This window comes from Triplophysa rosa, linkage group LG9 (genome assembly GCF_024868665.1).
Source record: "Triplophysa rosa linkage group LG9, Trosa_1v2, whole genome shotgun sequence".
Taxonomy (NCBI): Eukaryota; Metazoa; Chordata; class Actinopteri; order Cypriniformes; family Nemacheilidae; genus Triplophysa; species Triplophysa rosa.
The window spans coordinates 2,003,317-2,017,270 of NC_079898.1; the positions used below are offsets into that span (position 1 = coordinate 2,003,317).

At 41.4% G+C, this 13,954-nt stretch overlaps 1 protein-coding gene across 5 annotated transcripts in view; it reads right to left on the reverse strand.

Moving 5' to 3' along the window:
• Positions 1 to 13,954, reverse strand: part of heatr5b (HEAT repeat containing 5B) — a 62,637-nt gene that overhangs the window by 12,809 nt on the left and 35,874 nt on the right. For all 5 annotated transcript variants that reach the window (XM_057342056.1, XM_057342054.1, XM_057342055.1 and 2 more), the window contains exons 17-24: positions 7,504 to 7,609; positions 4,781 to 4,971; positions 3,818 to 3,977; positions 3,541 to 3,730; positions 3,214 to 3,383; positions 2,971 to 3,118; positions 2,668 to 2,847; positions 2,135 to 2,395 (exon numbers count right to left, since the gene is read on the reverse strand). In XM_057342056.1, coding sequence (XP_057198039.1) covers positions 2,135 to 2,395; positions 2,668 to 2,847; positions 2,971 to 3,118; positions 3,214 to 3,383; positions 3,541 to 3,730; positions 3,818 to 3,977; positions 4,781 to 4,971; positions 7,504 to 7,609 — 1,406 coding nt within the window. The remainder of the gene's footprint in view (positions 1 to 2,134; positions 2,396 to 2,667; positions 2,848 to 2,970; positions 3,119 to 3,213; positions 3,384 to 3,540; positions 3,731 to 3,817; positions 3,978 to 4,780; positions 4,972 to 7,503; positions 7,610 to 13,954) is intronic.

Consider the following 13,954-nt stretch of genomic DNA (forward strand, 5'->3'; position numbering starts at 1 on the left):
CTTTGCTTGACCTCATTAACTCATTTGGCGAACTCTCTGGCTATACAATCAACTGGGGAAAGAGTGAGTTCATGCCCCTATCAGACAGTTTAGACCCACGTTTTCTTGACACATTGCCATTTACACTAGTGAAACATCACTTCACGTATCTAGGGCTTAAAATACCCCGTGACCCTAAGCATTTATTTAAACTTAACTATGCTGATATGATCTTAAAGCTAAAAAGCAACATAGAGAAATGGAGAACTCTGCCGCTGTCCATGGTGGGGCGTATCAATGCAATCAAGATGGTGGGGCTCTTCCTAGGTTTTTGTACTTATTCCAGAATCTACCAATCTTCCTCACCTCAGCATTTTTTAAGAAACTAGACTCAATTATCTTTCCTTTTATTTGGGGGTACAAGTGGCATCGCATATCTAAAGCACACCTGCAAAAGCCTTCAGAGGAGGGGGGATTGGTCTCCCCGTATTCAGGAATTTCTATTGGGCAGCTAATGCTATGGCCTTGATGCACTGGTGGCAGGGTCAGCCCGGTGAGGCTCCCAACAGCTCTCTCCTGTGGTTAAACATTGAAGCCACAGCGGTACAAGGCTCACCCCTTTGCACCTTACTTTTTTCCAAGACAGAGTCTCCTCGTAAACTTATTGGTAACAACTTTATTTTGAGAAACTCCCTTAGGATCTTGAATCAGATAAGAAGCGTTTGCAAGCTGCCGAATACTTCAGTACACACTCCTATATGCCATAACCATTCATTTTTACCATCCCAGGCGGATAGGGTGTTTGTAGACTGGAGAGAGAGGGGACTTGTTGCCCTCAAAGACCTATATATAGACAAACATTTTGCTTCATTTGGTCAGCTGACAACAAAGTTTAATTTACCAATTTCCCATCACTTTCGATATCTTCAAATCAGGCACTATGTTAAAGATGTATTTCCAAATTTTGAAACCATGCCAACAAGTTGCCCATTCTATGATCTCATGCTGCTTCCTCCTGACTCCAGGCACCTAATATCTCGCTTTGTGTCCTTGTTTTCCACCTCCGCATCCACTCTCCATCTCAGAGAAGCCTGGTCTGACGAGCTGGAGCTTGAGGTGTCTGACGATACCTGGAATGAAGCTCTGACTGGAATTCATACCTGCTCTATCAATGCTAGATACAAATTGATTCAATACAAAGTTGTTCATCGACTGCATTTTTCTAAGCTTAAACTGCATAGAATCTATCCATCACTCTCTCCACTGTGTGACCGATGTGGAGGTGCAGAGGGTTCGTTATCACATCTTTTTTTGGCTATGTCCCCAACTGCATAAATTCTGGTGTGAAATATTTCAGTGGCTTAGCCTGGTCTATAACTTGGACATTGCCCCTGACCCAGAGCTGGCACTCTTTGGGTACTCAGAGAACGCTCTCAGGTACTCGCCTGCGATACAACAAGCACTAATGCTTGGCATGGTTGCTGCAAAGAAAATGATTCTCTTGGACTGGAAATCACCCACTCCCCCTTGCTTTCGAAAATGGCTCAACGAAATGACTGGGATTATCCAGATGGAAAGGATACGCTTCCACAACTCTAAAACGCAAAACCACTTTCTGAGCATTTGGGGACCATTCATTGACTATCTTAAAGGCATGTAATCCTTTTCTCTAGTGATGTGCTCTTGACTGTACTGCAACTTGTATTTCTTTAACACCTGGCCATGTAGAAAACAGCAATATTACATTCATCCAAGACACGCTTTTAATTTTATCTGGCAGCGCGTTTTTTCCTTCTCTGTCGCTGTGCTTTGTTTACATAAAACCTGAAAAATTTGAAAATAAAATATTCAAAAAATAATAATAATAAATGTTTGGCATCATTGTCCCGCTGATCTCTCTTTTAGCAAATTTAACAGATTATTCTTGGGTTTGACATTCCGTCTGATGTCCAATCTGTACCGATAAAGCAAGATAGTACTACTAGATTTGACATACATGTTACTACCACTAGAATGCCCACTGGTAAACATAAATATTAATCATAAAAAATATATATTTATATTAACAGTTTATTTAAAAAAAATTGCCATGTCATGTACAGTATATTTGTCACAGCACAAAAAGAAAGCATTATCAAGATTTACAGATTTTTACCTGCAGGGTTCTTAGCCTTGGCAACGCGGGCGGCCGACAGGTCGAAGTGAGCTTTGTCTGCATTTTCACACAGATGAATGATTCGACACAAACAGTCGGCAGCAAATACACGTGTCACCCAGCGAGGGGCTACGGAGGGTTTGGATTTGTCATCTTGACCCAGTGTTGTGAACATGATGTCATCATCCATCTCGTCCTTCTTCTCAGAGTCTTCATCCTCCTCCTTACGTCTGCCATCAGCCGCAACAGTTCCACCAACCTCTGTGAAACAGAAACAACTTCAGAACGTGACCAACTCTCACTGCTGACTCAGACACTTTTATTGGCAGTACACCGTGGATGTACAGATTTTTAAGACTGGGTCAACTGCAGCGCTGAAAGAGACAGTTGTTTATGTGATCCTTGAGATCTTTCGGACGCCTAGCCATCCTCTCACAGACAGGACACAGACTATAAAACAAACTATAAATATAATTTCTTCAGTCATGAACATAAGGTGTTGACCTCCTTACACAGCAGACGGATTGTGTCACCTGTGGTAGCCGCCAGCACATCTTTGCAGAGTTTTAGCCAGTGAGGAAGTTTCTCCACAGCCAGAGAGGAGAGCATGTGACCCAGCGTGTCATGAATGTCTGAACACAACTTCCTGTCCGTCTCACGGTCCAGCATTCCAAACAAAACCCCTTCTAAGCCCATCTCTGTGATGTTCAGATCTGAAGAAAAAACACAAACAACTCTAACTCAAGCACTACAGTGTTGCTAAGTAACACACTGCTAGGTGGTAACTATGACAGTTGCTGGGGGAGAGTATCAGTACACAAGCCACAGTTACGTACTGATGTTTGCGTTGTCTTTGCCGTCACCAGCTTTTCTGGCCAGACTCATGGCATATTCGCAGACCTCTGCCGCCTCTCGCTGCGCTAACTGCCTGAGACACGCCACAGCGGCACGCCGTAGCAGCAGGTGAGAGCTGCACAGGTGCACCTGCGCAAACACACGTCCAGAAGTCAAGACCAGCGTATTCCTTGACTAAAGGAGAGCAGAAAGAGATACGCAGCGATACAAATGTAACGTCTTACACAGAGGCAGGGCACCAGGCTGGTTAGGTTGACGTGACGCGGGGCGAACATATGAAGCTGCTGCAGACAGGAGATGGCAGCTGCCTGAACCAGCGAATCAGAATGATCCTGCATGATGGCGCAGCCCACCAGACATGAGGAACGGATGGTAGAGATACTGCCACTGTTACCTGAGGACAACAAACCAGACTGAGCACAGCTCTCGCTGCTGAACTAAATCAAGAACCAATGACGTTTCACTGAGGATGACAGGGATGCTGAAACGAATGACACAATGATGCTGGTCTTTCTCTGAGAGAATGTGGAATATCAGGCAGTGCCGGTTACCCTGCAGTTCTGGCCCCACAGTGGTGATGAGCGCCCCGAGACAGCGGCCCAGACACTGATGCACCTCTGTGTGTGACGGAGGGACGGTCAGCAGCAAAGTCAGCACCAGAGACAGGGTGGGCTCCACATAACCCCGATACATGGGCCCGCTGGAGTCCACAATGAGAGCTAGAGAGTGCAGGGCCCACGTCTGAAAGAAGAAGAAGGCATGAATGCATCAGATGTAAAGACGCAGACTGATGCGCTGAGCCTCACGATCCTCCTGCCGGCCTCTCACCTGCACCTCGTGACACGTGGCATCTTGAGCCAGGGCCAGCAGGATGCTCACGCTGGTCTTCAGGTGCTGACCCGAGCCGATGCCTCCCACGTACCGGTGCAGACAGCCTAAAGCCAGAGAGTGACCCGTCCTGGACACCACGTCACGCGCCGACTTCAACCTGTGCACATCAACATGATTAGATGAAATAAGATGGAATAATATCACGCAGACATGCAAGCGTTTGCGCTGTCGCTGTGTTAGGCATAAGTTATCATCCTCCAATGATAAATAACTGCTGCTGTAGTGTTTAAGAGGAATTTTACATGTTGTAATGGAGAAAATGTTTGTGGAGCCATTCCTGAACCGCAATACAGGGTATGACCGCGACATCATTTTCCCACGAGAACACAATGAAACACGCCCCCTTGAGTGGCAAAACACACAGCAAAATGGCTGCTTACTATATCAGCAAACCCAATTCCGCGCAAAATTCCAAGGACAAGGTTCCTTTGTAAGTCGTAAGGATCACCGCTGAGTCCAACTGCTTTTAATTTTAGCGAATAATTGCGAAATAATAGCCATTTTGCTGCGTGTTTTACCACTCAAAGGAGCGTGTCCAGTCAGGTTCACGTGGGAAAGTAACGTCAATGCATACCCTCTATTCATCACTTGCATTGCGTCTGACTTGAATTTTTTTAACAAAAGAACAAGACCACACACCATTCATTCAGGTGTATACATCACAATCACATATAATGCTGGACAACGTTAAATACATTCCGTTAAACACTATGAAATCAATAAACCAGAATCATCATCCGAAACCACACTTGATGTTTAATATACTGTGTGTTCTGTTCTACTGCGTGTTCATTCGTGTGATGAATTACTACAAACAACACACATGGAAGAGATGTGATGTGATGTCACACTTTTAGTTTAGGTTAGTAGGCAGTGTTCAGGAATGACAACTGATGTTACTTGTCAAAGCTGTGCTGTGCCATCCTGGCGATGAAAGAAGCTTCTCCTACGACCTGAGCCATTCTTCCCAGAGCTTCTCCAGCAGCACAGCGCAGGATCGGGTTTGGGTTGTCCAACGCTCCCATCACCAGCGCCAGAGCAGACTTCCGCACCTCCTCTGGGCCGAGGCTGCTCTTGTTTTCAGCCAGACCCTGTACACATACAGCAAACGAAAAAGTGATGAAGATGAAATGCGGGCAGGGTTTTTGCCCCACCAAAGCTTTATTTGATGGTGTGGGATTTATGAGACTGCCGTGCTTGTGACGGCAGCAGGAAAGAGTCTGTGCACTCTCTCCGTCTCCAAACTAAGGTGTATGTCCACTTAATTCGGTGTTGAACAGATCGATCGGGATATGACCTAAAAGTACAGACTGCTTTGTATACTTTGAAAACGCTCTCACAGAATTTTAATGTCATGTGCCGACCGATCTGCGCAGCGCCGAATGAAGTCAAACATGCCGGTCTCTCTCCCTGACACATATTTTTCAAAAGCAACTAACACGATGACAAAAGATCCGGACCAAATCCCTGTTTCACATGACACATTCAGAGAATATTTTACCTGAATTACTGCTGGGTTGTGCTCAAAACAAAATGTTGCCTTTTTTCTCCGATAAAGGGTTCTGCACATGCACATGACATAAACCACACTTTTATTAAAGGGAAAAATCCTATGCAGCGCTTAAGTGTTTTCCGAGTTAACTTCTATCTGATTAACACACAGCAATTAATTTTATTGAACGGTTAAAACATGTCAAACACTGAACTCAAGAGACCTACTGTCTGAATCCAACAAATCAGTCACTCCAAACACCTCACAACATAAGTATGATTAGGCCATTTAGCAAGAGTGCTTAGCAGGGCTGGGTGATGTGACGATGTTATCATATATCACCGATGTCTCGCAAATATCCCGATGTCGATTACAACAGACAGATAACAGACGATAATCGATAATAATGGAAAATACGCGTTATAACATTATCATGCGATGTAGGCTTTAGCGTGAACGTTCATCTTCATATGCCCAGGCTGTCAGTAATAGTGACAGAATTTTGGAAACGCTGTTTTGTTCGGTCAGTTGAATGTGCTGCTGTTTTCTGCCGGTCGCTGCACAGACAGACCAAGAGAAAGACGAGCTGTGTTGGCAAAGCAAAACCTCACGCCCGCGGGGCTGTACCAGTTTTCGAATTGTCCTGCCCTGTCAGATTTTCCTACCGCAGGGCAAACCTTAATATAATCTAAACCACATCGACAAAATAAACAGGTAGGATGATGTCACAATGCAAAATACCCTGTCAGATAGTCCTACCATCTTAAAAGAAACATGCAGGATTCATTTACAGCGCAACATCCAAACAAATTGTACTATAGGTATTAAATAATATGTAGAATGATTTAACAACAAAAATACACTATCATATTCCCGTAGCAGTATAAAATAAACAGGTAGAATGATTTTATAGCGCAAAAAAATGACGTAACATTGATGTGCGCATGCCTGGTAGGATAATCTGATGGGTAGGATGAAATTTCAGGAGATCTGCAACATTTTTCTACTGCATAAAAGCTTTATGGTTTATCTACGCGCTTTACCTGATGAAAGAAGTCACTGCAACACTGGTTTGTGTGTGTGGCGCGCCTGTGTGTGTGTGTGTGTGTGTGTGGATGTGTGTGTGTTGTGTGTGTGCTTATGTTTGATATCCCGGTGGGGACCTAAACTGAACACACCGACACACATGGATCGTGTCACCGTGGGGACCAAAATTGAGGTCCTCATGGGCACAAAAGCTAATAATTGTACACAAATTTTTTACAAATCTAAAAATGCAAAAAGTGTTCTATGATCTTTAGGTTTAGGATAGGTTAGGGATAGGGATAGAATATACAGTTTGTACAGTAAAAAACTTACGCTATGGACTGTCCCACGGGGATAGTCAACCAAACTATGCGCGTGGTGTGTGTTGTGTGTGTGTGTGCTGTGAGTGTTGTGTTGTGAGTCGCGTTAGTGTGTGTGTGTGTGAATGGGTGCGTGTTTGTTTGGCACTTGGCGGGTCTGGAACGAATTGCCTCCCGGTCCGTATCCGCAGATTGATCATCTGCGCAACATTGCATAAAGTCAAACACACCCAATATTATCGGATATCGCGATGATTTTAAAGTCGATTATCGATAAAAAAAAATGTGACATCGCCCAGCCCTAGTGATTAGTAAGATTTATTCGAAATAATCCTACCTGCTAATCCTTAGCTACCTGCTGATTTTCTTTATTTTATTTGGTGAAAATAAGAACTGTCATTTAAATTATAGGATGGGGAGTAACAGTATACCTTTTAACGCCCTGTGATACTGACATGATTATAAAAAATTACAGCTTTATTTTGTAAAAAAAAAAAGGCAATAAAGGAGTAAAGAGGATAGAGTGAAAGGTAATATCTGTGTCACATAATTTTATAGCCAATATATAACTTTGTAGGTTGTAAAACTAAACAACAAATAAAATGTTTATTTTTATTTATTTATTTTGGATTTATTGTCAGTATTGGGCTCGCAGTTCAAGAGTAGAGTATACCTTTAACTCTGGATGACTATGTTCGTCAGTCAAAACCAATACCATATTTAACCCAGGAAAAACCCTGCGAACATGCGGTGACAGATGTGCGATCTGTAGGTGTGTATGAAACCTTGAGGGCGCTCAGCACCGCGGTGAAAATGTTCAGCTGGACAGCCTGTTGACGGACTCCTTTAGCTTGTTTAATGCACTCAGCAAAGTGATCCAGCATTTGCAATCTTGAACACACAACAGAGAATGAAGAAATGTCCAGGTTAGTGCAAAATAAACAGAATTTTGTGACACCTATTATTATCTGTAATAACAACAGTAATCCTTTTGAATTCTGCTTTGATAAGTCATACTGCCATCCATGGGCATCTGAAGCAAAATACAAATAAATGTGGGTGGGTCATTCCCCAGACAATTTGTACTGGACTAGATGCCTTTTCCTGGATGTTTACAACAAAAAGTCCTGCCTTCGCCAAGCAACTAATCCAAAGCGATAACTGTATCATTATCCATGGTTTTGGACCAAATCCGTTTTAACCGTAAATCATATCTTTACATAATTTTCTTACCTTAAAGCCACAATATGGAAGAATTTTGTTATGAAATATCCAAAAATCACCTGCACAGTGTGATATATTTCATGCAATTGTGTACTTACATTATCCCAAATGTTCCCAAGAATGTGCAAATCCAGAGAAATTCCTATTTAAAACAATGGCCTGTCCCTTGTCTCCCTTGTATTTGTTGCATATCAGTGACTTAATATCCGGTGCTCTGCACTACCCTCAGTTTCCGGTTATAGAAACTACAGCAACACGCAAATGCAGAAGTGGTTATACAGCATCTGGGACGCAGCATCTGTTGTTCTGTTATTATGGATCACGATTACTCTTTGGCGAGTAAAGGAAACCCCCAAAAAACGTAAACGTACACCAAACGAGGCTAGCAGGCTTATGGACAAACAAAGAAATAAAACAAGGATTAATATCGGCATGGCGTTTTCTAAATGTAGAGAGCTTCGCGACCAACTTGGACTCGACAGAGACTCCGCTCTCGCATGTGTTTTAATAGACAGGTAAGCACATTTTTTTTATTGTACACAAAATATTCAAGCACAGATTATTTGAATAGTTATGAATGTAGTTACCCTATGAAATACAGTATATGTCGCACAAAAATATGTAGCCAATGACGTTACTTGTAAATGCTGTGGGTTCATTCAAATTTACTTAGGGCTGTAATGCTACGTACGTGGGCTAACGTAGCATTACAGTTCACGTTTCTTTCAAGCTAATTCATTACGATGACATAAAATCAAATTCATTCATTACCTCATCCGTGAACATGATGGGCGATCTCCATACGCCTCTGGATGGTGAAAACGACATGTCCCATAATTCCACTCTCCTGCATAACGTCGTTTAGCTTCGCCTTTTGTTTTTGTTTCGAAAGTGCGCCATCTAGCGGTCCAAATATTCCATATTGTGGCTTTAATTGTAGTCGCGGACGAGACAACTAATCACAGTGATTAGTTACACTAACAGTTAGCAAAAGATTTGTGATGCAGTGTTAGACATACAGTAAATAAACTGAAAAAGCCTAGATGTGCCTCAACTTGTAGTTTGTTCATATTGTGCTGTGTCTCCATGGACCCATGACCTCCAACCCCCTGGTAAGTCACGTGAAAACATATATATATATATACGTATATATGTATATAACTGTATAATATGTACAGTATAACTGTGTATATGTATATATCTTGGTAAATATGAGCAAAGAATGCTGTGAAAATAAATCTGTATTGTTTCTCCTTTTGATCTTTTCAAGGTATAAACAGAAATCATGGAACTAAATTTAATAATTTTTAAGATCTTTTTAAGACTCTTTCCATACATTTTAAGACCTCATCACCACTTCAAGTTTTAATTGTACATTGGCGATGCTTTAACTTTTATTTACTATATACAGATTGTAAGATAGCAACATAATTCAGAAGGGTGGGAACAAAGCCACGGAGAATAATTGAGAGACTAACCCAATGCTAGGTTTATTAGAAAGAGAAACGAGGCCAAGCTAATCGCTGATCGAGCAGTACGCCTCACAGTTATTCCCAGAGACGGCCTTCAGCCATGGTTCCAACTGTCACGGACTGGCATGGAAGAGAACCCAAATGCAGGCAGGCAGTGAAGGGGTTAATGAAACAAGACTTTAATTATGAAAACACAAAAAAACACCCTCGATGGGGAAAACAGAACAGAGATAAATACAAAACAAAAGACTTCCCACGAGGGGGCAAAACGAAAGCAAGAACAGTAAAAAACTAAACTAAAGAACATGACCAAACGTCTTAAATCAGGGTAAGGTAATTAAATAAACAAACAAACAAGGCACAGGTTTCAGACAACGAACAGGAACTCACAGTACAAGGCACGAAGTAAATACACGGTACAAAGTACAATCCACGAGCACAGGACAAAGAAACAAGAGGGTATATATAGGAAAAAAAAACGAGGGATAATGACACAGGGCATGAGAGGGTAATGGAACACGGCCGGGAAGTAATACAGGAAACGAGAGGGGCGGGGCCAATGACAAGACACTGGAGAGAACGCATATTATTGTCAAAAGGACAATAATATGTTTCTCTCCACACATAACCAAAGACTTTGTCATGGCTCTGCCTCAGGACCAGGAAATCCAAGACTAAAAGAAGCAGAACCATGACACCAACACTTTATCCTCCAACCATTTGCCTGAAAACTTGCATTTCCCCATTAGTCAAACATGTTGTTTAACAACTGAGTGTAAATGGACCTCCCACTATTCGCCTATGCAATGATTAAATTCAGGCAAACTTTAGCATATGACGTCTTTGGACAATTATGAAAAGTAAAAAGTTGTATACCTTGGAAAATGGCATTTAAAGGCAGGATAGCATGCTATGTCATGCATTCTGACTTCTTTACAGTGTTAAACGTGCTGGCTTCTCATGCTTAACATGTTTAACTTGTTAAAATACGAGATGAACGTATGACGTTGTTTTTCTGTGCATGTTACACTCCCCACAGCACTCCAACTTGTTTCGTAACAGGGATCCTATTCCTTTTATTGGGCAATTCTCCCGGAAAAGCACACCCACAGCAAGGCAAAAGAAAGAGCCCGCCTACGTGCCAATCGACGAGCGATAGGAACACCCACTAATCAAGATTGGCTGCGCTGTGGGTCTGCACTGCAGCTCGTTACTCTTGCGATAATGAGAGAAACTGAGGTGTGTCTGTTTGTTCACGGCATTTCAGTGATGAATGTTATATAAACGGTGGATATAACTCTGTTTGAATATAACTCGGTTTGAAACTGATTGATAGCGCAGTCCCAGTGCTAAAACATGCCTGACATGAACTTCAAGCGGTAAATCAAACTAAGTCATATGTCTTATAACCACCCAGAGTTTGGTTATCATGTTTTCTGTGTTTTTGTATGTCATATTTTTCCTGTGCTCTAGGGGAGCTAGGTAGCCTGCTCCTCAGTATTTAGCCAGGTAAGGATGGGAGAAGAAGTAGGATGATTTGGTGAAAGGAAGCATGGTTTGTCTCTTTTTGATTCACCTAATATACATAGAGTCCAGATTGAGAAACTGTGGTTTTAAGCTCAATCAAGTAAGTAGTGTTTTTTTTGTCTGAGCAACGTTACATAGGGTTTGCTCATGGCTAAATCGTATTTTGTCTTTCATGTTTTACACTCACTGTTTGGTTTATAAATGCCCTGCTAATACTAGTTTATATGTTTGTTTGTAGAAGGACTTTTTTTTATATGCATGCACTTCATCATCAATTCATCAACTTTGTGGATTCTATGCGGCTGTTGTGTTTGGCCCAAGGTGTGTTCAGTAATCAGAGAACAGTGGTGTCAAGGACTTACTTCAGCATCTGGCGGTTTGGATTGTTTGGATTAACCGTTTTCTTTGGATTACCTCACATACGTGGACACATCATCACTGCAAGGGACAATTACTATGTCTATATAATGTCTTTGGATAGGGTTTTGTTTATGAAAATATATTTTCCTCATCTATCAAATCTTGTATTTGATTTATTCTGTAAAAATAACCAAGTTTGGTCGGTGGGTCCCTCTCTCTAATTATCTTGTAGCTCGTCTTTCTAGGGTGTTCTTAGGAAGATTGTTACAGTCTGTGTTTTGTTGGCAGTCAGCGCATTCGTGCATAATTTAAATAACATGAACTAACAGTGAATCAAAACAGTTATGCAGGAATAATGCGATGACTGTGTGCTCGTGCTGTAGCTCTGTCACCCCTGCCTGCCTGCCTGCAGCAGCTCGTGTTTTTCCGGAAATAATCATACAGCTGTAGCTCTCTTTTATAAATTTGATCAAACTAAATACTCATCGAAGATACGACGTATGCAATACTACTCCATAGGTACTCAAGATTAATATGAGATTGGCAGAAACTGAGTGTGTTATCCCATCTTTAAGACATTAATACTTTTTAAGAGCCTTAATTTTAACCCCGCGGACACCCTGCTTTTGTTTTAAAAAATCGGAGGTTTCATTGAAGTAAAAAAATTGAAAGTGGGGGGAAATCACTTCATGAAATAAATGTTTTTCTCTAATACACACACTGGCCTCAATTATTAGCCCCCCAGAAATTGACCAGAAACATGATTTTGTCTAGTCATGACTTGTTGCACAGGAGAATACATATTAATTAACACAAAGCCCAAATCCCCTTAATCATCACAATGGGTAAAACCAGAGAATATAGTTCTGATGTGCAGCAAAAGATTGTTGAGCTACACAAAATAAAAAAGTGGCTTAAAGGAAACAGTTAAAACAACAAAAAAATCTAATTTCCAACATCAGGGCAATGATCAAGAAGTTTTAATGGACGGGAGATGTTGAAAATCTGGCTGAAAGACAATGTGTGTCTATATTGTCTTAATGCACAGTGAGGAGAATCATTTGACTGGCCAAAGACTCCCAGATGGAGAATTGCAGAAATCAGTTGAATTTTGGGGTCTGTGCAGAATTCCCTGCGCATGGGCGGGCCTAACCTGTTGATCTCATCTAGCGCATGCGCTGAGACAATAGTCAGCAGTTCTGTGTAACGGAGGTCACATCGCCTCCTGTTATATGTTCAAACCACTAAAGTCCACTTTTGTTTGTGTGGTGTTACTGTGCGTTCCTACTAAAGTAAGTGATGTTATTTAGCAACAATATTAATGTTGCTAAAATTAGCAAAGCAAAGCATCACAATAGCTCTAAAGTCTTATTTTCTGTTATTAACTCTGTCTTAAATCCTCCTGTTAATGTGATAATGAGTCATTATGTGAAGATTTTTCAAAGTTTTTCTGTGAAAAGATTGTTTCCCTGAGATCGCAGCTGCAAACAGTGTGTTTGAACGCACCATCTGAATTATGCTGTTTTTTGGTACCTTGGACTGTCTTAAACACTGTCTCTTTTCAGTCAATCAGGGAAATTATAGAACACATGATTGTGAACACCCCCCCCCCCCTTTCTTAAAACAAACTATTGACTCAGTGGGCCCTTGTGTGGTGTCCTTTGTGAATAAAAGTTTAAGCACGGGAACTATCCCTGACATTCTTAAAGAAGTAACTGTGAAACCGCTCCTTAAAAAACCCTCACTTGATACTAGTGATCTTAATAATTTTAGACCTCTCTCAACTTTGCAATTCATCTCCAAAGTTTTAGAGAAAATTGTTCTTATGCAACTTCAGTCGTTTCTTAATTCAAATCAGATTTTTGAAACATTTCAGTCTGGTTTCAAGCCCCTGCACAGTACTGAGTCTGCACTGTTACGAGTTTTTAATGACATACTACTCTCGACTGACTCTGGGGATTCTGTGATCCTAGTACTGTTAGACTTAATATCGGCTTTTGACACAGTTGACCATAAGATTCTCTTATCCCGATTAGAACACCGTGTTGGCATTCATGGCACCGTCCTCAGTTGGTTTAAATCTTATTTATCAAATAGAAGTTATTCAGTAAAGTTGGGAAATGTTTCTTCCCCTTCTGCCGAGCTCTCGTGTGGAGTGCCCCAGGGTTCGATTCTTTCTCCCATTCTCTTCACCCTTTACTTACTCCCCCTGGGTTCCATTTTTAGGAAACATAGCGTATCATTTCATTGTTATGCGGATGATACGCAAATTTATCTACTCATAAAACGCAATGATCCTGATACACGGAACTGCCTTTTTGATTGTTTGGACGAGGTAAAAATTTGGTTTTCCCAAAAATGCTTATTTTTAAATGAATCCAAAACTGAGGTTATTGTCTTTGGCCCGCCTATAAATCATGGAGGCAACAATATTGATCTGGACTATTTAGCTCCGTTTTCTCTACCATGCTTCAAGAACTTAGGTGTTTTTTGGGATCATAGCCTTAACCTTGACAGGCAAATTAACGCAGTGATCAGCGCTTGCTTTTTTCAATTGCGTCTTTCTAAGATTAAAGCTATTCTATCTACTAAATCTCTTGAGACTGCCGTTCATGCACTGATTATATCCCGACTGGATTACTGTAACTCCCTT